Here is a 23,310-nt window from a genome sequence, read left to right as displayed (position 1 = left end):
AAGGAAGAGTAGAAGAACTTCAACAAAGAGATAGAAAAAATAAAGATGCAGATAGAAAACATAAAGAAGACCCAGTCAGAAATGAAGACTACAATAACTGAAATCGAATACATTACAGGGAATCAACAGTAGAGTAGATGAATCACATAATCAAATCAGTGATTTGCAAGATAAGGAAGCAGAAAACACTCAATCAGAACAACAAAAAGAAAAAAATAATCCAAAAAGTGAGGATATTTAAGGAGCCTCTGAGACAACTTCAAGTATACCAATATTTGCATCCTGGGGGTGCCAGAAGAAGAAGAGAGAGAAGAAGGAATTAAAAACCTACTTGAAAAAAAAATGGTGGAAAAATTCCCTAACCTGATGAAGAAAATCAACTTCAAGTCCAGGAAACACAAAGAGTTGCAAATGAGATGAACCCAAAGAGGCCCACACTAAGACACATCATAATTAAAATACAAAAGGTTAAAGACAAAGAGAAAATCTTAAAAGCAGCAAGAGAAAGATAGGTAGTTACCTACAAGGGAGCTCCCCATAAGACTATTAGCTGATTTCTCAACAGAAACATTTCAGGCCAGAAGGGATTGCCAAAAAATATTCAAAAATATTCAAAGTGGTGAAAAACAAAGACCTACATCCAAGATTACTCTATCCCAAAAAAAAAAGCTATTATTTAGAATCAAAAGACCAATAAAAAGCTTCCCAGGTAAGAAAAAGTTAAAAGATTTCATCACCGCCAAACCAGTATTTTAAGAAATGTTAAAGGGATTTATTTAAGAAGAAAAATATATAAAAATATGTGAATAATAAAATGCTAATACATATCTATCAACAATTACTTTAAATGCAAATGATTAAATGCTCCAATCAAAAGACATATGGTGGCTGAATAGATAACAAAAAAAGATCCTTACATATGCTGTGTACAAGAGACAGACTGAAAAAAGGGATAGTAAAATATATTTCAGAAAAAAGGAAACCGGAAAAAAAAGTTGGGGTAGCAATACTTACACTAGACAAAATAGACTTTAAAGCAAAGACTATAACAAGAGACAAAGGATGGCCCAGCAAATCCACTTCTGGGTACTTATCCAATGAAACTCAAAACATTAAATCTAGAAGACACATACATCATATGTATACTGCATTATTTACAATAGTAAAGATATGAAAGAAACCTAGTGTCCATCAATAGATGAATGGATTAAGAAGAATATATATATATATATATTCATATATATATATATCCCCAGCCAGTTTGGCTCAGTGGATAGAGCATTGGCCTGCAAACTGAAAGGCCCCAGTTTTGATTCTGGTCAAGGGCACATGCCTGGGCTGTGGGCTCGATCCCAAGTCAGGGGCTTGCATGAGGCAGCCGATCAATGATTCTCTCTCATCATTCATGTTTCTATCTCTCTCTCCCCCTCTTCCTTCCTCTCTGAAATCAATAAACCTATATTTTTGAAAAAGCAACATTACTAAACTTATAAGAATATATATATATGATTTCACTTATATGTGGAATCTAAAAAACAAAATTAAGAAACAAGCAGAACAGAAACAGACTCATATACAGAGAACATTTTTTTAAAATATACTTTATTGATTTTTTACAGAGAGGAAGGGAGAGGGATAGAGAGTTAGAAACATCGATGAGAGAGAAACATTGACCAGCTGCCTTCTGCACACCCCCTACTGGGGATGTGCCCGCAACCAAAGTACATGCCCTTGACTGGAATCGAACCTGGGACCCTTTAGTCCGCAGGCCAACACTCTATCTACTGAGCCAAACCGGTTAGGGCCAGAGAACATTTTGATAGTTGCCAGATGGGTGCGAGTTTTGGAGATGGGTGAATAAAGTGAAGGGATTAAGAAGTACAAATTGATAGTTACAGAATAGTCACGGGATGTAAAGTACAGCATAGGGAATATAGCCAATAATATTGTAATAACTATGTATTATGTCAGATGGGAAATACATTTATTGGGATGATTACTTTGTAAGTTATGTAATGTCTAATCACTGGGTTGTGCACCTGAAACTAATATAATATTGTATAGCAACTGTAGTTAAAAATAAAAAAAAATAATTAAAAAAAAAAGAGTTGACATAGAATACATTTATGTAGTGGCTAAAATCGCATTCTGACTTTCCAGTCACAAGTGATCTGGTGATGGAACCAAATAATCTGGCACCATAAGTAGCTCTTGATGAGTTCAGTTTTTGTTTGTTTTTCTTTCCAGAATGAGTCTACATAATGAGAGGAAATAAAGGTGGGTAAATACAGAAGAATAACACACACAGTTGGGGAAATGACAGAGAATATAAAATAGGCCTTTATTTTCTTTCAAAAAAATTATTTGTGTGTTTTAGGCAATTTTCAGTTTGGGAGCCAAGAAAAAGAATAAAAAAAGCCTTATCGGTTGAGGCAATGACAGAAAGAAAGCAAATATCCCCAACTCTCAATTTTGCTTTGATCTTTTATATCAAGAAGAAAAGTCTTAGAACTGAGAACAGATGAAAAGAGCTGAGAGGGAACAAAGTTCACAACAGGTAAGGAGACACCCAAAGGGTTCCTTTCATCTGAGCCAAGTATTCTGGTCTAAACAGATTATAACTCATGACAGACACATCTTGTCAATGTGACTAAACACTAGGCTTTATTCTTTGAAAAATTAAGGAGAATTGGGAACAGGAAAATCGTTTTGATTTTTAAAAAGAAAAATAAGTTAGATTCTGGAAACAACAGACTAGTAAATGATGTTAGCCCACAGCAGAATTCTTAAATGGTTTATTAAATATTTTCTGAGCATTTAGAGAAGTGACAAGCACCACCAGCCCATAGGGGCTCAATAAAATTAAAGCAGGCCATGCGGATCTCATTTTCTCTTTTGAAAGCATAGCTAGACAGGAGCAGCAAGGACTGCAGACATAGAAATGCAGCAAGGAATGCTTAGCTTGATCTCTGCCACTGAAAAGGGGTCTTCTTTGGGTCCAGCGGATAAAGGGGCAGAAGTTCTACCGATGCATAACTTACTGAGTAATTAAACCCAAAGAGTGTTGACTGCGTGCTGCAGGATTCTGTATTTGGCCCTACCCTAAACAATGTAGGTATCAACAAGATCAAGACTTAAGAAGAAAAGTACAGCAACAATTGTATAGGTGACTTTAGGCTAGGAAGGAGAGCTAATATATTGGAAATAGAGTCAGTAATCAAAACCACCTCAGCAAGCAGCAACAACGTAATGAAATTTAAAATTCAAGTAAAAAAATAATTCAATAGAATTCAAATTTTAAGAATTCAATAAAGATGCCAAATCCTACACCATATATATTCTCAAATACAAATAATACAGGGTCTCCGGAAACAAGTCAAGTGATGCTGTAATAATGTACTCTACAGATAGGAACATCAGACTGCTCAAAGGCAAGACAAATAGAACAAGAGATGCTCTTAGTGCTCTTATCACTTAGGAAATTACAAGGGTTTCAGGAGCTCTGTGCCAGGAACAGAGGCGGTGGGGGGGGGGGAGGGGGGGGAGTGGTGGTGGCAGAGACCAAGCACGTATTTCTTATTATAAATCACAATATCACATTTTTGTTTTCTTTTCTCACCTACCTCTTTCCCAGGGGGTCAGCAGCTGGGTGAACAGGTTTGCTTTGACACAGAACCAGAAGTTACATTTTCTACAGGGACTTTCAGTTATATTCTCAGAAACTCATTTAAAAATAGTTTGTCATTTGCCTAAATAAAAAATGTGAATGTTCGCCATAAATCTTATGGATTTCCACATCTGTGGAAAGGAGGGTGAAATGGCTAGGGGAGTGAAAGACCTGGAAACCATGAAGAAAAATGGGAAATAAAATGTAAAAACAAGAAAAGTGAGGAATACAGTGTGAAGAATTTCCTGGGAGGATGTGTTGTGAGAGCCACCCTTAAATATGTGAAAAACTGTCCTTTGAAAGAGAAATCACAAGTCCACATACTCCAGGTGACTTCAGAAGAGAGGAATGAGACCCTTGCCCAGAAGTCATGGGGTCTTAGACTTGGCTACACTAACACACTTCTTATCATCCTTGCTGTCCCAAAAACTCACAAGTGAGCCGTCTGCTACAGCACAGCTAGAGTCCCATCAGAGGTGGGGGCTGCAAAGAGATTTGCAAACTCTGAGAGGAGGGTTTAGGATGCTCTGTTGCCATGTAAACAGGTCATCATGTAGTTTATTCCCTTATACACAACACCCATGATCTAGTGAGGAAGGCAGCATGGTATAGTGGTTAAAAGTTTAATGTCATCCCTTCAAGTCTGAACCCCAGCTCTGTCACCTACTCACCATGTGACCGCAGTGACCTTGAGCAAGTTAACTATCCCCCCTGGACCATAGTTTTCCCATCTTCAAATTGGGGCTGATATGAGCATCCACCCATGGAATTGTATGAGGGTCCCTGGGTTCATGCACAGGAAGCACTCAAAACAGTGTCTGGGACCTAGGAAATGCGTGATAAAGTTAGCAATTTATTGCGATTACTCTGTGATTTTTTTTTTTAATCTCCCTGAAGATTCCTGGTTACCAGTTCTAGGTACAATGTGCCGTTCACCTGAACAGACAGGAGGATGTCACTCAAAGATGAGAGACTCAAGTATCATTCAAAAGGGACTTTCACCTGAACATGACTACAAACTCGAAGAACAGCACAGCACAGAGCAGAAGGGAGAAGCCAGTGACTCGTCCTCATTCACAGACCCACATGTTTCTCAAGCCAGCGACCCCTGGCAGAGATTTCTGCCCCCGGAGGGCAAGCTGCTGCCCTGCGGTTAGCAAATGTCTGGAATGTGGATCCAGCGTCTAAGGAGCAGCCTCCACTGAGGCCGGTGCTGGCTTCTCAGGCTCCTCTCCCAGATCCACAATGCGGATGGTGTCTTCCTTCTTGGAAAGCCAGAAGGCTGGGTAGACTGGCTCCGAAAACTTGCAGTCAAACCTGTGAACCAGAGTCATGGCATCGGGCTCCACGCCGTAGAAGGAGAGCATCCCTCCTGGGAAGTTGATGTAGATGCCCAGCCTCCGAAAAGGGCCGGCTTTGAGCGGGGTCTCCGTGTCGCTGTGCCAGGCCGAGAACTCCTTCCCGTTCCAGTGCAGGCTCCAGGAGAAGTTGTTTCCTGAAATACAGCTGTTGCGCTCCTCCCCTTTCCGGTCGATGCCTTTGCAGGTCAGGCCGACATAGGTGCCTGTCCCAGAGATTTCTATCTCGAAGTAGTACCTGTGCAGGTACAGGCTCTGCTGGGACAGCACCTGCCGCCAGTGCAGGAACCTGCTGGGGAGGTCCGGGTAGGGATGCTCCCAGGGTGTAGTATTTGTGACTTTGCGGTTGTCCTCCTGCAGCCGGAGATACCTGTGTGCCGTGTCAGGGTCAAACGCGATATCACAGGCATCTGAGGAGATATGGAAGTCAGGGAGAGTAGGTCAGAAATCCAACAGAATACCTCAAACCTGACCATCCTCTGCAGTATGAGAATACACCAATCTCTCTGTTCTGCTTACCCAAGCTGCTCTGAACCCTGGAAGAAAGTTGCTGCCCTGTGGTTAGCAAACCAGAAAATGGAATACAATGTGATATTGTGATTTATAATAAGAAGTACATGCTTGGTCCCTGCCCCCACCCCTTGCCGGCACAGAGATCCTGAAACCCTTGTAGTTAGTTTCTTGGGTGATAGGACTGACTTTTGTTCTAATGAGGTGACTGGGGTGGGCCTCTGGATGGCTCCTGGATGGGGCAGAGACCAAGCCATGATTAAAAGGTTGGAATTTCCAGTGCCACCCCCACTTTTCCAAAGAAGGGAGAGGGGCAGGAAATGGAGTGACTTGATGGTGCCTACATGAGGAAACTCCATTTAAAAATCCCATTAGTAGGCGAAGAACTTCCATGTGGGTAAACATATCCACCCTGGGAGGTGACGCACCCCAACTCCACGGGACAGAAGCTCCTGAGCTCCGGGCACGCCCAGACCTCACCATCTGTAGCTCTTCACCTGGCTGTACACCTGTGTCCACCATCATGTCCTGTAATAAACTGAGATCTGTGAGCTGCTATAGCAAATTAATCCAACCAAGGAGAGGTCATGGGAACCTACAATTTGTAGCCAAATTGTATGGAAATTGTGGGTAACCTATTACTTGTGAACAGCATCTGAAGTTGGGTAGGAGCAATTTCCTGGGACTGAGCCCTTAGCCGGTGAGATCTGACACCATCTCCAGGTAGACAGTGTCAGAATTGAGTTAAATCATAGGCCACCCAGCTGGTGTCTCAGAGAACTGCTTGTTTGAGAAACTGACGCACACACATGTTGGAAGTGTTCCCAGGTCCTTTTCAATAAGTCACGCCACTTCCTGTCTTTCTGAAGCTCGAATTGCTTGGCATTTCCTGTATTATTTGCTGAATTGAATCAAGAAATAAAATCCATAGATTCACTTATTCATTCTTTCAACAAATACGTGCTGAAAACCAGGCACAATTCTACCCAGTGTTGGCACATTTTATCCATTATTTGTGTGTGTGTGTGTGTGTGTGTGGGGGGGGGGGTTAATATCTGACCAATATTTAGCTTGGTGAACTCTCAAACAATCCCCACACATCTCTTCCCAGTCCCAGAAAATGATAGCACCTCCATGAACCCAGTTGCTCAAATCTTGCTAAAGTTATTTGCAACATTTCTTTTGCTCTCATCCTCACCCCTACCTTGGCCATCCTCACACACACAGGCATCAGCAAATCCTATGGATGCCACCCACTTCTCTCCAGGGCACTGCTTCACCCACTCCCTCCCATGGATCTCTCCCAGACTAGGACTACAGGCTCCTTGCTGGTCATGTTGCTTTCATGTGCCCCCATCTCATACCTTCCCCAGGATGGAGCCACAGTGTTTGTTTCAGGATGTAGGTCAAGGTGAATCATGTCCCCCAGCTTACAGCCCTTGGATGGTGCCCCTTGCTCTTAGGATAAAGCAGTGACCCCTCACCCTGACCTACCTGGCCCTGCATGAAGGGTCCTTGACTATGTCTCTAGCCTTGTCAACTGCCCTCTCCACTGATCTCAGACCCACCTAATACTGAACCTCCTTAAGGACTTTAGCACAGGCCATTCCTTCCATGATGTCATTGCTGCCCCAGCCAGGTCTGGGGATTCCTACTGATCCTTTCAGGTTGCGGCTGAGATTCCTGTCCTTAACGAGGCTCCCTGTGACTCCTTGATCCGAATCACTCCCATCACTGAGCACTTTGGCTGTTTTAAACTTGATGGTACTCATCACAATGTGTAATAATTTTTGTTTCATGCTCGTTCTCCTTCTTATCTGTAAGAGGTGCATTTTATGTGGGACTCTCTCCTGGGGTTCTAGCTCAGAGAAGATGCACAGTATGTACTTGCCAAATGAATGAACATATTAAAGTCTATTTTAAAATCCATTAACTTAAAAAGTTCTCAGTTTAACCTGGAGCTTTCCCAATTCCTTTGGTGAGAGGAATTCTTAGTAGTCAATGAGACTACATCCTGGAATAAAGGACACAGCAGTGCAGGAAATTAAACGCAAAAATGAGTGTAAACTGAGGACCATCAAAGGCGTATAGTCTGCAGCTGTTACTAAAAGTGGCCCCAACAGTATCCGCAGTATTGCTCTTACCCACCACCAACTCCTTGGGCAATCCTTGGCATCCAGATATTGAACAAAGATGTTTCTCTCATTTAAGGGGATGAAGGACTCCCTGGAGGGTAGGTGATTCTATGTTTTGGGACAAGAAAGCCAGATTGGGTCTGGAATAGCCCTAAAAGCAATGATACTTCTAAGGATATCAAAGGCAGAATGCCAATGTTTAAAAGAGAAAGAGGCCAGCGTACAAGTGGCTCCAACTGGTCAAGGTGGCAATTTGAGCCCCAGAACTTTGAAAAGTGAAACATCTGAGTCTACGAAGGTTAAAGGTTCATAACAACACTCACATAGAAATAGTTAATATTGGGTGTACAAAAATATATTTGTCATGCAAAAGAAAATAGATTATAATAGAATATGTGTCATTTTTGTTTTAATGTTAAGAATGAAGGGTATTTGGCTTCTTGTATTAATCATATCTGTTTGTAAAATACAGATGTTCTTCTGCCAGGAAAAGGCAAGAATAAACCACAGAAATGGTGTGGAAACCAAGAGATCCTGGGAAAAGTCAGAGCCATGGCAGGAGTAGGAGGCAGGTATCAGAACCCGAAGCTGCATGTGATAACTGGAGAAAAAGGGGCCCAGGAGTTGGTCAGCCAGGGGTCATCCCCCAAAATAATAAGAAGCAGAGTTCAATGGCATATTCCAAAAAGATGAATTAGCCATGTCGCCAACATGAGCCTTCACATGCAGATGCAGTCCTTCCTCTACTAGGAGATGAAACCTCATGGGCTTGTTAACCATCATGAAGTGTCGATTGGCAGCGCAGTGTTGTAATAATGCTAACAGAGCAGGTCAATACCACATCATGACAGGACAATGTGTTATGCAATCCGGGCCAAGCCAGACTTCATGGGGAACCATTTGGTATCTACAAGGCTGTACAAAAGTGCCAAGGTCGCGAAAGACAAAGAAGGACTGAGGGACCAGACCCAGGTTGGGGGAGTCTAAGGAGGCATGGAAATACCTGTGATCCTGGATTGGACTTTAGGTTAAAAAAAAAAAAAGGACATTGGTTAGAACACTGGGTGAGACGGGAATACATTTTGTAGAACAGTTAGTATCACTGTAGCCACAATGTTTATTCCCTGGTTTTGATCAATGTACTGAAGTTATGCAAAGTGTTAACATTTGGAAAAGCTGGATAAAAAGTACATGGGAATTCTTTGTCCTATTTTTGCATTTTTTTTTAAGTTTGAAATTGTTTCGAAGTGAAAAGTTAAAAGCAATTGTAATTACATTTTTCAAAATGTACCATTTAGGGATAGACCAAAGATTGCAAGAAGCTGAAACCTCTGTGAGAGAAGGCATTCCTGCTTCAGCAGAGCATGGCACTGACATCAATAACCAGGAAGAGAGCTGCTCACACTTACATTGGAGGAACTGTTGCCTGGTGCTGGGCTCAGGTTTTGAGGTCCGATACTTGAGCTCGACCACAGCTGACACTTGCGTTCTGATGTCATATTCCTCTAGAAAGTCAGAGAGTTGTGAATGAACACCTGTCCAGGGGGTCAGGAGAACTCAGAAGCAGGTCTTCCCAGCCACCCTTCCCCAGGTTTCCTGGAGGCAGATGGGGCTGGAGCCTCATCACGTCTCAGAGAACCATACTCACTGGACCACATTTCTCTTATGGATGAAGCAAAATAGCCTAAAAAAGATGTCAGACTGGCCTGTATTTCACTTAAAAGAATAGGTGTTAGCAACCTGAGAGACATAGAAATGTCAGCCAATGGCATGATGTGACTAGCCCACCTTATCTGGGTCTCAATTGTAAAATGAAATCAAGACCTGTCCATTAGGAACACAGTCTGGCCAAAGGATGGCTTTGAAAATGAGACATGCCCCTGATTTCGCCTCCTCCCCTGGCGCTCTCTCTCACCTTCCCCATCAACCACTCTGAGAGACACACACCACAGCCCACAGGAAGTTTCTCACCGTCCTTCGCGAACTCCTGGAGCTTTTCCTTATAGTTGTGCAGCAACTGGACTAGGTGCACAGTGGAGTCCGTGATGACCTTGCGGATGCCCGAGAGCTTGTCCTTGAGTCCTATGTAAACGCTAGGGAAGGCACTGTCCTCGGTGTTCTTAAACTTGCAGTACTCCTGCAGGGAGGGAAGCACGGCGTTGCCCTGGTTTCTGTGTTTCCTTAACTGGCTGCTCTCCTCATTCTGTCCCCCTTTGCTGCTGTAAAATGGGTCGATGGCAATGTGCACTTCACAAAGGGAGTATGTCAGACGTGCAGCTCAGGGGCTAGCAACATAGAAACCATTTATTTTTTAAGCTGGGAAAGTGGGTTTTTAAAAATCAAGAGATACTAGATGCCCATGAGCAGCTCCAATACACAGCCCAGACTGGAGCCAAGAAGACATTTAATGCCAACAGCCAAAGGAGGTGATATTCCTGCTATGCTCACACCCTCAGGACTTTTAAAAATAATTTGGACATAAGCCACAGTGGGGAATGGAGGAACCTGTATGGCGCTCAGAGGTGCAGGGATAAGGCCTCAGACAGGAATGCTAGCTGCTCTCCCTGCCCGAGTTCACGATTCCCTCTCATTCTTGTACTGTGATTCGGAGTTTGAAAAGTGCTTCCACAGAGATAAACACATTAAGTCAGTGATGCTTCAAAACAACGTGGTGATCAGGAAATGTTGCTTTCAGACGTAACACGTTATCCAAACTCAAACGTAATTGAAGCATTGAAGAGCAGACTGGGTGCAGCGTAAAACTTAGCGATGGAAGCAGTTGTACCAAAACGGTAAGATAGATCAGTGAGAAAGAAGAAACAGTCCAAGCCAGAGAGCTGATAGAGAGAAAGGTAGATGAACATCGAAACACTGTATGTAGATTTTGAACCACACATGATAAAAGTAGCCAGTGGGGAAAGAATAGGTTATCCAGTAGCTGTTGTCATGTCAGCTGGCTAGCAATTTAGGGAAAAGGAAATTATTTTTACCCAAAGTAAGTAAGTTAACTTATCTAAGATATTTTGTGCATATTGAAGTTTTTATGTTAAAGCTATAAAAGGAAAATGAAAAGAAATTGTGTATATTCGCTTTGGAGAAACTCGTGACATGAAGGTCAATTTTGATTCATAGTCTCTTCACGTTTTGATATTGGAAAGCAAGGAACTAACAAAAAGACATTCCATCCATATTTTTGTCTTTGCTTCTCTTTCTCTCACTCATTACAAGGTTAACTATGGTTGTCTGGGTGGTGGGAGTATGGGTGATTATTTTCCTTCATATTTTTCTGGTTTTCACACAGTAAACATTTATATTTGTTGTAACTAGAAGGGAACTTTTTAAAAACTGTAACAGAGAAAAATTATCTGTATTTAGGGATATTGGATCTGAAGGAACTAATTATGTACTATGCCCTGATCCTTTGATAAATGAGGAATTTGGGAAGTTAAGTGACTTGCTAAAAACTACACAACTACTTAGACCCAAGATGACGGAATTTATGCGCAACCAAGTGTTCCTCCTCTGCAATAGCACAGGGGCTCGGTCTAGCTCTAATGGCCTGTGCCCTGCATACTGTGCACTGCAATGAAATCCCCGCACATGTAACAGGCCTCCAGCCTCACCCTGCCAGGCCGGCCTCACCACATCACAGTGGTTCGAAAGCACACTCCTCCCCCACCTGAAGCCTCCACCGCTTCTGTGACTCCTTGATGAATAGCAAAGTTCTCTCACAGCCAGATGCCTGCCAGGCCTGGCCAGCCTCCTCTCCCATCTCTGGGAAAGCACCTAATCCCCCAAATCAGCATGCTTTCTCAAACCTCCCTGCCTGCATACATGCCTTCTCAAACCTCCCTGCCTACATACATGCTTTCTCAAACCTCTCCCTGCATACATGCTTTCTCAAACCTCTCCCTGCATACATGCTTTTTTCAAACCTCTGCCTGCATACATGCTTTCTCAAACCACTGCCTGCATACATGCCTTCTCAAACCTCCCTGCCTACATACATGCTTTTTCAAACCTCTCCCTGCATACATGCTTTTTTAAAACTTCCCTCCCTGCATACATGCCTTCTCAAACCTCCCTGCCTGCATACATGCCTTCTCAAACCTCTCCCTCCCTGCATACATGCCTTCTCAAACCTCCCTGCCTGCATACATGCCTTCTCAAACCTCTCCCTCCCTGCATACATGCTTTCTCAAACCTCTCTGCCTGCATACATGCCTTCTCAAACCTCTGCCTGCATACATGCTTTCTCAAACCTCCCTGCCTGCATACATGCTTTCTCAAACCTTCCTGCCTGCATACATGCTTTCTCAAACCTCTGAATCGTTCTTCTGAGCAGTACTCATCTGCCCTGACTGGTTCCAGCTTCTGGTTCTGCGAAGTCTCCCCTGCCCTGCCTGTTCTCCTGTGCTCTGCTGAATCAAGACCTGCCTCTCTGCCCCCCTTGCTCCCACTGTTCAGAGGGCAGCTTCATCCCCTCATCTGCCAGCTCACTCCCTGGTGGTCCTGTGTGGACACCTCTGCCCCCACCCAGCCATACCTCCAGGAACAGCACGGTGTTGCTGATGGCAGCGATTCTCCCCAGCTCCTGCCTGCTCTTCTCCATCTCCGCGCTGCTGTGCTCCAGGTGCGTCTTGATGCCATTGGCCTGGCTCAGAGCAGCTTGTTCCTTCTCCTCCAGGAAGAGCATCACATCAGCCTGGGCCTTCCTCACGGCAGCAAGGAGCTCCCCAAACTGCTCCTCAGCCACCATCTTCACCTCTGACACTGACACCTGGCCGGGTGGGGAGGGGGGCACAGCGAAGAACCTGTTAGCAAGGCGTCCACCGTTATTGAAGCTAAACACACCGAAATGTAAACCTGATAAACAGATTAAGGAACAATTTTCTATTGTAAAAGGAGGCTTTATTCTCATATGAACCCTGGGTTCTGTAAAGAGATACTCCCCAGCATGTAAAAGGACTTGTGTACCCGTCATTCACTTACCTGTCATTCACTTAGGCTCTCATCCACTGGATGTGTGCCAGACGCCTTCCAGCTCTGACAGTCGGGCTGCTATTCAAAGTTCTGAAATCAATTCTCTACCAGGGAAACTCAAGAGTTTAGTGTACTTTATAGTTGTATTTATTGTAGTTAAACTATTATTTTGGCATCTTTGTACAAATCTGTAGCATGAATTAGCTTTCTTAGCATTTTGTTATATCTGTTTAAACAGCCCACTGAGGCCATCAGCGCCAAAAGCATAAGTAAGTTTATGGCATCCTGCCAGGCATGAAATGCTTAGGGTGTGTTTGGTGCAGAGTGAGTGCCATATTCAAATAACAGATAAACAAACTCAGAGTGATAGCTGTCACATGGCACTGTGCATGTGGGACATCCATCCACCCATCTTTCACAGGTGAACCTCTTATGAATGCCTTCCTTCAGTCAGTCTCACATTTACAATATCCATCCAAGTTGTGGATGGTTTCCGCTTCTCTTTGGTATTTCTTAAGTACTGGTGCCTTCAGCTCTTCTAGTAAAAAGTTCTCTTTTACTATAGTTAAGATTTCTTAAAATATAGTAAAAATATTGCATTCTCATGAATAATGAGCCCTACACTCCTAGCCCTAGAACTAGATGCTAGGTGGTCTGGATGCTGGATGCCAAGTAACCTAGGAGATGGGTCCCAGGAGATCTGGCCACATCCAGTGGTCTGTATAATGAATGTCACTTGGATATCAGGTGGCCTGGGTATGTGAGCCCTTCAGGAGGGAATTGGGATTCCTGGAGGTCTGGTGTATGCAGATGGGGATCCAGGCATTGACACAGGACTGGAAAGTTCAGAAAGTTTAAGTTCCCAGGATAGTTAGGACAAGATTAGAGTCTTGCCTCATGCCTCAGCCTCCATAATGTTAATAATGTTATCAGCTTTGTGAAAGTGACTTCATTTTATATATTTCCTATTTTTACTCTTTCCTCAGAGGCAAGAAGCATTTATTTGGAATTAAAAAGAATTGCAGCTCAGAGAACACCAATTCCGGCAGAAACCCAAACCATGTCCCAATTACAGGATGAGGGCAAGGGGTTATTATGAGGAAAAGAAGGGAATAACTACATGAACAGGATAAAAAAGAAATTTCTGTTGGTGCTAATAAGCTGGGTCACTCTTGAACTGTACACGACTGGTTTATGATTCTTCTTCAGGAAGAGAGTCCATAATTTTCAGTCCTTCTGGCCAGATGTTTGCTTTCCTGTTGCCTTAGCAAGACAAGGTTGGTTTGGCCTGGGATGTTGTGGGAAAGGAGAGGAATCCACTTACTCCCTATAATGATGACATGTAGGTTCCTCATAGAAGCATGATTTCATGAAGCTCAGAGGCGTAAGACTAAACACAAACTTCAGGGTCCAAATCCCCCTCCCTAGAGGGGTCCTCCTGAGGAGGAGCTGTAGACAGGAGGCCTCAAATGATGCTGGTGGATTCACCCTTCCACTATTATGTGTAGCCTCTCACTCCTAAACGTTCCCTTGGAGAAGTACTTCTTCCTTGCATGTAAATGGAATGTGTGAAGGATTTAATTTACTGCCCAAATGATGACAAATAAAGATGATGGAAAGGAGGGGCCACAAACATATCAAAGTGCCAAAGGTGATGGAGTAAAGAGGATGGTGCACATGTCTGTCAATGTACTGAGTCATTCTTAGGTCAAGGGAGCAACAGTCCCAGGTTCACCTGTTCCATCAGTCTGGAGGCTCCAGGCAAGTCTTATCATATCTCTGCCTTCATGTCCCTTGTACATGGTGACTTGGTGATAACTATCTCTCCCAGTTACCATGCAATTAGGAAGAGAGCTGGGTAGGGATCTAAGTGTCTGAAAATGAAAGAACATTTCAGAAAAAGGCAAGGTGCTCTGTGTGATTGTCCAGATTATGCCAAGCCTGGAAATCAACAATCTCTGAAGGTTTATAAGGCTTCAAATGGGCAATTGTTTTTCTTGTTTTCATATGATTATGTGGGTAAAAAAAGAGGTGTTTACCCTTCAGGAGCTAGTTAGTCGTAAACACTAAGGAGGAGGAAATTAAGTTGAAATGAATACATGCATTACATATGGGTAGTTAGATGGAGGGAGGGATGCATGGATGAGTTAATGGATGGGTGAGTGGATCAGTGGATGGATGGATGGATGGATGGATGAATGGATGAGTGGATGGATGGATGGATGGAATAGAATCGTTCTTGTTATACAAAGATGCTGCTGCTGATTCACTGCCACAGGGTAGGTGTATTGAGTTCTCTTCTGAGTAGTGGTTATTGGTTTGCCACTAATGAGAAACATTGTGGGACTGTTTGGGTCTACATACAGTTTACATGCAAAGTGGTCATAAAACCAGAGAGACTAACACTAAGTAGCCTGCACACCACTGACCTTAACAACTACCATCCACTAATCCAGCAGTTTTCAACTCTCTTTTCTGTCTGCCAAGACATGGGACTACTGACACACATGCAGGTGGAGAAGCAAAGATTATGTGTGATTCCTGGAGCTCTATCTAAACACCCCCTGCAGTCCCCCACACCCTTTTCTCCTGCTCAAGAAAAAATATACAAATGTAAAAATAATGCTGTTATTACAGGACTAGTCTTGTTTTTACTCTATATTATGAAAAAGTAACTCACTTTCCAATTTTGAGCCTGAAACTAATTTCATAGAAAATCCCAACAGCAAGGTTAGCCACCCAGTGGTGTAGCTGACTGCATCTGTTCCTATCATTCTCATTTGCTGAGAGACCCTAAAGAGTCCCGGGGCCTGCAGCCCCATGTCCTACAACCCTGATGGGCCTAGCTGAGCCTGCAGCTGCATCCAGATGTGTACTGAAGCCTGACAGGTGACCCAGTCCAGCCTTACCAAAACGGATTTATGATTGGCTTGGAGCCTGGCAATGGCATTTTCATTCAACTTGAGTTTCCGCTCCAGGTCTAGCTGGGTGCTCCGAAGCTCAGCCTAAGAAAAGAAAAGGACAGCATTAAGTAGGAAGGAGTCCAACGCACACAGAAGGTCCCAGGAGCAATAGCACTCTCCACCTACTTTCATGGAAAGGAGAGTTTGACCTCGGAAGCTGCTCTCAAAGTCAGCCCAAAGCACCTTAAATGGAGGTGCCCAGGGTCATCTGTGTGCCAGCACCTCCTGGGGCTGAACGCAGCATGAATTGGCTATAATATGGGGAGCACATACATGGTGCAGGCTTGTCATTAATTTCAGCAGTTATGTGGATTACCTCATATCAACCTGACCACACCCATATTAGGTTAAGGTCATTATCTCCATTTTGCAGATGATAACATCAAGCTACTTATGAAAGGTGAACTATGGAGTTGAGTCCAGGCCATCTGACCTAGGCCAGAATAACCTAACAAGGAGCATGGGCTTGGAGCTGATGGAGGGGACCCCAGGCTTTCTACTTGGCAGCTGAGACTTTGAAAAAAAATCTACTTAACACCTCGGGACCTCCATTTCTTCACCTGTGAAGTCCTAATTTGCAGGGTTCCTGTGAGAGTCAAATGAGGTAGCCTGTGTTAATAAGAACTCTGCACAGTAGCTGGAGCATTGTAAATGCTGCATCAATGCCAGGGATGCCGTCACCTTCGTCAGTATCCTTAGTATTGTTGCTGCCACAGCTGCTTTCCACCTCGCATTCTTGTTCACTCCTGGAGGCAGGTCTAGTGAACCAGCGAGGCAAGTGCCCACCTGGGAACCTCGGTTTGACCCCACTGCCCAGCTTCATCTCCTGGGACACCCTAAGCACTATCTGCCACAAAATGTGCCAAGGGATGAAACATAAGCCTTTGAAAACTTTCAAGGCCCTCTCACTTTCCTGCTTCCACAAGGGCATGAGACAGCAAAAAAGAAAAAGAATAGCTTTAGCTATAATTGCTTTTAATAGGTTGTCTGCTTTCAAAGCCGTGAGTCATTGTGCCCTAATAGGACTCAGAGGCTACAAATGAAGTGCCTCTCCTTTCTCCCACTGAAACCTGGGGGACACCCAGGCCTCCCAGTGAGGGAGCCTTGGCAGGCAGGTACTGCTTGCTCAGCTCTGGGGCGCTGACTTGGAGCCGAGGGAACCCCAGTGACCTCCCTCCCACTCCTGAGACCTGATGCCCAGGAATGAGGATGGGGGAGGGGATCTGGCCTATTTGGGGGCAATTGTGGAATCTTGATCTGTCTAAAACAGCGGTCACCAACCTTTCAGACCTCATAGACCACCAGCGGTCCGTGGACCACCGGTTGGCGATTGCTGGTCTAAAAGGTTTACACAATGACCTTTTCCAGAGGAGGGGAAGGAACATGAGCCGCTGTTTAAAAGTGGACACAGACACAACAGAGCAGCCTGGCAATGTGAGAATGTGGTGAAACAGTGAGCCCTGGTGTGAGCCAGAGCCACAGGGAGACCCCAGAGAATCTCCAGGGAGGCACTTCTCTCACTTCTGCAAACCACCATAAAAGGAGAAAGAGGCTCCTATGAACCTAATGGTGACCTCTCTGAGTGAGTCACCCCAAGAGAAGTCACTCCTGTTTACCACAAAAGGTGGGGTCACTTTGAGAAACCAGTATCTCCAGTTGTTCCTCCTCCTGGAAAATGATGGGGTGGCTCAGACTCTGGCTTCAGGGTTTCCTATGATGCCAGCCATACACATCTCAGGCCAGGGCGCCCGAGCAGGACAGCAGTGTCAATGGTGGAGACAGCCCAGTGTTGAAGGGCACAGAGTCCTGCCTGCTTCGGCGGGGCAATGACAAATGTGCAAAAGGCACCAAATCTGGGCTCTGGAGACCTGGTTGCTGCCTGTACTACCTTCATCAAGTCATTTCATATCCCCTCTGGTGCAGGGCCATAGGACTATGTCACAGAATTGTCCTCGTTTCTATCTACAGGGCGAAGGTGGCCATCCAGAGCTCCGTGGCCAGGAACCAGATTAGAGATGCAAATAGGAAGAGCAGAGACATGAGAAAAGAGCAGAACATTACGTTTGGTGGTTGTTCCTTGGTACCTCCCACCACAGGATGCTGGTCCTTCGGGAGTGTTTGCATTTGGTTCCCACCTGACTTCACTCCTCAGTCATTGGTCAGAACCGGCCACATGCCAGCCCAGTGAACTAAGACATCCTCCCTGCTCTTGAAAGACATACCGTGCAGCCTGGTGGAATGTTTAAGAAAAACAAGTGACATAAGACTGAGTCCAAGGCACTCCTCAAAGTGTCTAGGAGAAATTCTTTTCCTGAGAGGCCTTCGCTCACTGCCTCCCGGATGCCAGCAAACAGGCTGTGAGCGACGCTGGTCCACTGCTTCCCAGAGATGCACTGATATTGGGGCTCTCAGAAACTGGGCTCCGGTCCCACACGGAGGCTGTGTCTGCGGGCAGCACACAGTCCTGAGCTCCCGGAACCAGTGCTGAGGTTGAGTGCGATGGCCCATCATTAATGGAATTCGAGATCTGAGTCAGGGCCCAGATCAGTCTTCCCTCCCTCAAGAACCCTGCCTGCCTTGACCTCAGCGCCACGACCACGCCCTCTTCGATCGCGTGGCAGCTGTGTTGCCCAGCCCTTTGGCATTCCGGGAAGCCACAGAATGTGCCTTGGCTTCCTGTTCCTAAGGACAGACAGGGTAAATAGCATGGTCAGCCATGAGGATACTGCCCAGAGGAAGCACTCCATAATAAGTGATAAACTTGAGGAAAAACAGGAAAGAACCTTGTGCATTTTCTGGGGCAGAACAAACAGGAGAGCAGTCAGAGAGAGTGCACACTTTCCCATGCATGCACCTAGCACAGCTCGCTGCACAGCTCCCCTGAGATGGGGAGGCGGGAGAGGAGGTAAGACCAGAGGCTCTTAGAAGTGAAGGGGCCTTGGGAAGCTGGTCTGGAGCAAAGGGAAGTGCTGAGGTCCCCATTAGGAAGAGTCTAGCAGAATAGAACAAATAATCAAAGAACACCCAGAACTCCCCAAACTCGGCATTTGTCCCCTGGGATAGCTAAAGGCCGGGGGAGCTTCCGAAAGGGTTCCTTGGTTAACTGAGATGTAAGTTGCTCTGCGCTGATGCCAGATTTCGGCTACTTTGTGTCCTCATGGCTGACCATGCTATTTACAGTTTTCTATGCACAACATGCTTGCTTGAGTAATTAGCCCTTAACACGATCCAAAGTGACCTTCAGCAAGTGATGCCAGCAGGTTTGGGCCAGCTGAAGGGAATTTAATTTCGTCTAATAAGACTTTCAAAATAATCCTGCTGGCAGTTGCAGCCTCTTTGAGGCACTGGGTCTTCTGGGCTAGTACCTTGGGCCCCTGGCAGGAAACCTTTTGGCTCCTAAGATTTGGCAAAGCCATCTAGAGCATGGCTGCCACTTACAGAGTAAACTGACTATTTGAGCTGAAAACAAGGACCCAGGGTGGGCAGGACAAGAACTCTCTTAGGCAGACCAGAAAGCAGAGCCTGTGAATTGGGGCCATCGCCAAAAATCTGGGGTCTGGGGCTGTCGCACCGTGTTGAACACCATGATTGCCTTTAAGCACTAAAACCTTCCCTAGAACCCCTACCCAGCTGTCTTTACTTTATCCTACCAGTTCCCTTGCAGCAGTTCTCAACCTGTGGGTCGTGAACAATGAAAATACATCTGCATATCAGATATATACATTACGATTCCTAACAGTAGCAAAATTATAGTTATGAAGTAGCAACGGAAATAATTTTATGATTGGAGGTCACCACATGAGGAACTGTATTAAAGGGTCGAGGCATTAGGAAGGTTGAGAACCACTCTTAGGGCATCTGAATTTGGGGATCCACACATGCTCTACACAACTTTTTGCTCAGAATTGCAGTTACCCTAAGTCTCTGTAATGCATCAGTGTACACTACATTTAAAATGCATATTGTGTCTATGCTACTACAGGCATAGAACATTCCTTAAGGAAAACAGAAGGGCCCTGACCAGTGAGCTCAGTGGTTAGCATATTTGGCCCACACACTGAAGGTCCAGACAAGGGCACACACCTGGGTTGTAGGTTTGACTCCCTCTCTCCGTGAGGGAGTCAGCCAGTAGCAATCAATGGATGTTGTCTCACATTGATGTTTGAGTTCTCTCTCTCTCTCTCCATTTCCCTCCTTCACTTCCGCTTTCTCTGAAAAGCAATGGAAAAAAATATCCTCAGGTGAGGATTAAAAATTTTTTCAATTAAATTTAAAAAAGAAAACAGAAGGAAGTATAGATGGTGGCGTTTGCCCCCAGGGAGGGAGATGGAGATGCAGGATGAGGGTGGAACCATCTCCTTGTATAATCTATTGCAGTATTTGGTGGAGACTGATTTTCAACATGTACACACACCACTTTGCCAGCAAAGTGTAATTAAATCCAGACATATACCCAAAGGAAAAAGCAGTGCACTTTGTCTTACTATTTCTATTATATGTGTGGTAGGTTGTTAGTACAAAATAAAGTCAGGTTATCATATTGTGATCTTGGGGTCCTTCCCTTGGGCTCCTCCAGTGGGGTGGCTCCAGGAGCTTTCACTCCTCTCTCCATGACTTAGTCATCTGTGCGAGTTTAGACTAATGTGGAGACAAAAGATCGCCACCTCACAGAGTTATCTGAGGACAGGGTGGAAAAATCCACGGAGAGCAGTTAGCACGTAGCAGTGCTCAGTAGAGACTAATTTCCTCAGTTATATGAGCTTTTCCCTTTGACCTGACTACCTGTTCGTGCAGAGCCTGTTCACGGTTATGAAAGTAGGGAGTTTCCCTGACACTGGAAACTCTAGAAACCACTGTCGAGTGGCTCCCAGAGTTGGAAACAGAGACTCACTGGCATCTGGGCTACAGCGCTTTTCAAAAACAATTCCCACTAACACTGATGGGATCTATGCCTAAGAAAGGGCAGGGGGAGGGGCCTGACGAGTAAACTACCCTTCCCAGAAGCCTCCTGACTGACAAGACAGGCCTGCCCTATAAGCAGTGAGCAGTGAGCAGCTCAGAAACCACCAGCAGTGCGAATACAAGGAAATGTGGGACAAAAGCAACTGCACTTCCTCACTGGGAAGTGCAAGGCTGAGAAACAAAGTACACAAAGTTCCTAAATCCATTCCCAAGAACGCTAGGCTCTCAGCTTTAGGGCTAGTTGTTTTAGAAACAGTTTCCCTATCTGATGTGAATAAAATTACAGGTTATGAGTATGGTGTTTCTATCTCTCCTGATTCCTCTATCTGATAAGGAACTTGAATTTTCCCAGAGTTAAGCTTCCTTGACATTGTGCCTGGAGGTAAGTTTCCAACTCTATGTTATCTTAGCCCCTTTCAAGCTCTTGAATTTCACCCTGGGTACCTCTAGGGGGGCACTTTCTACTGGTCTCCTGTTTGGGGGAGAGGGAAGAAGAGAAATTAGGGGAAAGGTTTGATGCTTTTTTCTTGAATTTATGCCAAGCTTTACTTTTCATTGACTGCCACAGAGACCTAGGCAAAAGGGACCATCTCTGCCCCAAGCCCCAGAGCTTCTGCACCCCACATCCAAACATGTAACAATGACGGCAGCGGCGTGAAAAACAGCAGGAAACAAGCCAGCATGAGGAGAGAGACACAGGCAGAGCCAGAACAGAGGCAGCAGGACTTCCATGGGGGCAGAGTGACCTACTTCAGTTTCCAAAGCCAAATGAAATAGATACTGCCACTGGGTACTGCCAGCTACTGGGGTAATGTCCTTCTCAGGTGAACCCAGAGCTCAGAAGTGAAGTGAGCACCCTGGGAGCTGCAGTGTGGCCCAGCCCCTCCCCGGCACAGCACCCCCCTCCCTCCCTCTCCCAAGTGGACCCCGGCACTTGCCTCCTTGTCCCTGCGGGCAACATTCAGGGAGACTGAGGCGTGGCCCTTGTGCTGGTCCTGACCACACTCCTGGCAGATGCACTGGCGATCCGGGCGGCAGAAGGCGACCAGCGGGCTGTGGTGGGCAGGGCAGGTGGGCAGGTCCCGGTCCTTCACCGGCTCTGTCAGCTGGTGGCTGTGCAGCTTGCTGTTCTCCCGGTGCGGCCTCAGGTGCTCCTCACAGTAGTTCAGCATGCAGGTCAGGCAGGACTTCACCGCCTTCACCCTCTGGGCCCCCAGGCAGAAGTCACATGGGATCTCCTCCTCACCACCGCCACCATCCTGGGAGCCAGCGCCCGGACCCTCCACCTCTCCCTGGGGGCTCTCCACGGAGCCCTTGTCCTCTTCTGCTGGGCTGGCTGACCCGGAGTCTGGGCTGAGAGTGACCAGGGAGTGAGCTGCGATCCCGGGCAGCGGCCCTGGGGCCATCAGGTCCAACTCGGCCATCTGGAAAGCACTGCGGCAGAGCTTTCCTGCTTCTGCTCCTGGGCCCAGGATCCTTGAAGCCAAAGTCAGACAAGAGAGCCACGCCCAGGTGATTGCAGCTGCTGCAAGATCTTAACTGTTTCCTCCCTCCCAGAGGAAGCTGGTTAGTAATTACTCTGCTCAGTGCTTGGACAGCAGCCAGCTGGGGTGGTGCCACAGCAGCTAGATTACTCATACTCAGGACAGCTGCTCAGGATGCCTTCCCACAGGCACAGGCCCCTCCTCGGGTCTGGTCCAAAATTTCAATTCTTATGTGAATCATTTGTTCCCATAGGCTAAGCCGAAGAGCATGTGTGTCTGTGGCTGCTCTGGAAAGGACTAGATATTCCTGAGCTCTGTTGTAAGAAGCCTGTGTTGCTTGACATGGTTTTGCAGGATACATTTTTTTGGTTTTCATTTTTTAAAGAAAACCAAAATGCAAGGACTTCAGCCTTAAGGCAGCACATTCATCCGTTCTTCTCTCATAGGCAACTAGGAACAAGATACATGCTTCTGCATCTGACATCCGATCTTTTCCACATCATCTTCTTACATATTTCAGTTCAGGTGGGTATTTAGTGTGGATCAGGAGGGTCAGGGAGGAGCTCCATTCAGACAAACCTCCCATCCTGCCCTATGGTCCTGGAGAGGGGTGTATGCCAAGAAATAGCCCTTTTGCCCACTTAAGAAGGTGTTTGCTCCTAGATACGCTGTATAAGTTTGCTTGGGCTACCATAACAAAATACACGGATTGGCTGGTTTTGTTAATCTGAAAGTAAAAGACCAAACTGAGAAGCAACCGGTGTTTATCTGAGATAAAAAAGGATAGCTATTTGGAAAACACTGATTCAGGCAGAAACCTGTGGGGGAGGAAGAAATTTTCCTCTACCCTTCTAGGTTCTTCCAGCTGGTCTAATATTCAAATAAACATGCGACAGATTAACAAGAGAAAATAACCAAATTTAATTCCATACATATGTATGGGAACACTGCATACCTGGGAGAACCAGACACCCCACATACATGAAAGTTTCAGAGACAGAAAAGGAAAATTATATATTTGGCATTCGGAGCTCAGGATGAGGTAAGGCGCCTTGGGGCTTCAGAGAGGAGGAAGGTCATTCACTGGAGAATAATAAGAAGAGCATATGTTCAGTAATTAGAGGCTTGCCCCACCCTACTATCTAGATAGGTCTTGAATATTTACTTCTGATGGTAACTTATTCTGGGCAAGGACCCAAATGTAAATTATGTAAGGGAGAGGTAAACATTTTTCATGAAACTGCAGGA

The 23,310-nt window shown here is 45.4% G+C and overlaps 1 protein-coding gene across 5 annotated transcripts; it reads right to left on the bottom strand.

Moving 5' to 3' along the window:
* Nucleotides 1-2,641: 2,641 nt before the first annotated feature.
* TRIM16 (tripartite motif containing 16) lies at nucleotides 2,642-22,065 on the bottom strand. 5 transcript variants are annotated; one of them, XM_023761118.1, is made up of 7 exons: nucleotides 21,517-21,650; nucleotides 17,678-17,846; nucleotides 15,563-15,658; nucleotides 12,217-12,450; nucleotides 9,642-9,807; nucleotides 9,080-9,175; nucleotides 2,642-5,435 (listed from the first exon to the last, which is right to left on the bottom strand). In XM_023761118.1, the coding sequence occupies exons 2-7, from the start codon at nucleotides 17,738-17,740 to the stop codon at nucleotides 4,852-4,854; spliced, it is 1,239 nt and encodes a 412-aa protein (XP_023616886.1). In that variant the 5' UTR covers nucleotides 17,741-17,846; nucleotides 21,517-21,650; the 3' UTR covers nucleotides 2,642-4,851. The 5 variants fall into 5 exon arrangements, with proteins under 5 accessions (XP_023616886.1, XP_006097430.1, XP_023616887.1 ...); XM_006097368.3 differs by lacking the exon at nucleotides 17,678-17,846 and having other exon boundaries at nucleotides 21,517-22,063; XM_023761119.1 differs by lacking the exon at nucleotides 17,678-17,846 and having other exon boundaries at nucleotides 12,217-12,484; nucleotides 21,517-21,532.
* Between the last annotated feature and the right edge of the window lie 1,245 nt (nucleotides 22,066-23,310).

This window comes from Myotis lucifugus, unplaced genomic scaffold (assembly GCF_000147115.1).
Source record: "Myotis lucifugus unplaced genomic scaffold, Myoluc2.0 scaffold_199, whole genome shotgun sequence".
Taxonomy (NCBI): Eukaryota; Metazoa; Chordata; class Mammalia; order Chiroptera; family Vespertilionidae; genus Myotis; species Myotis lucifugus.
Note: the sequence above shows the minus strand (reverse complement) of the source record. Positions and strands in the feature narration are given on the sequence as shown.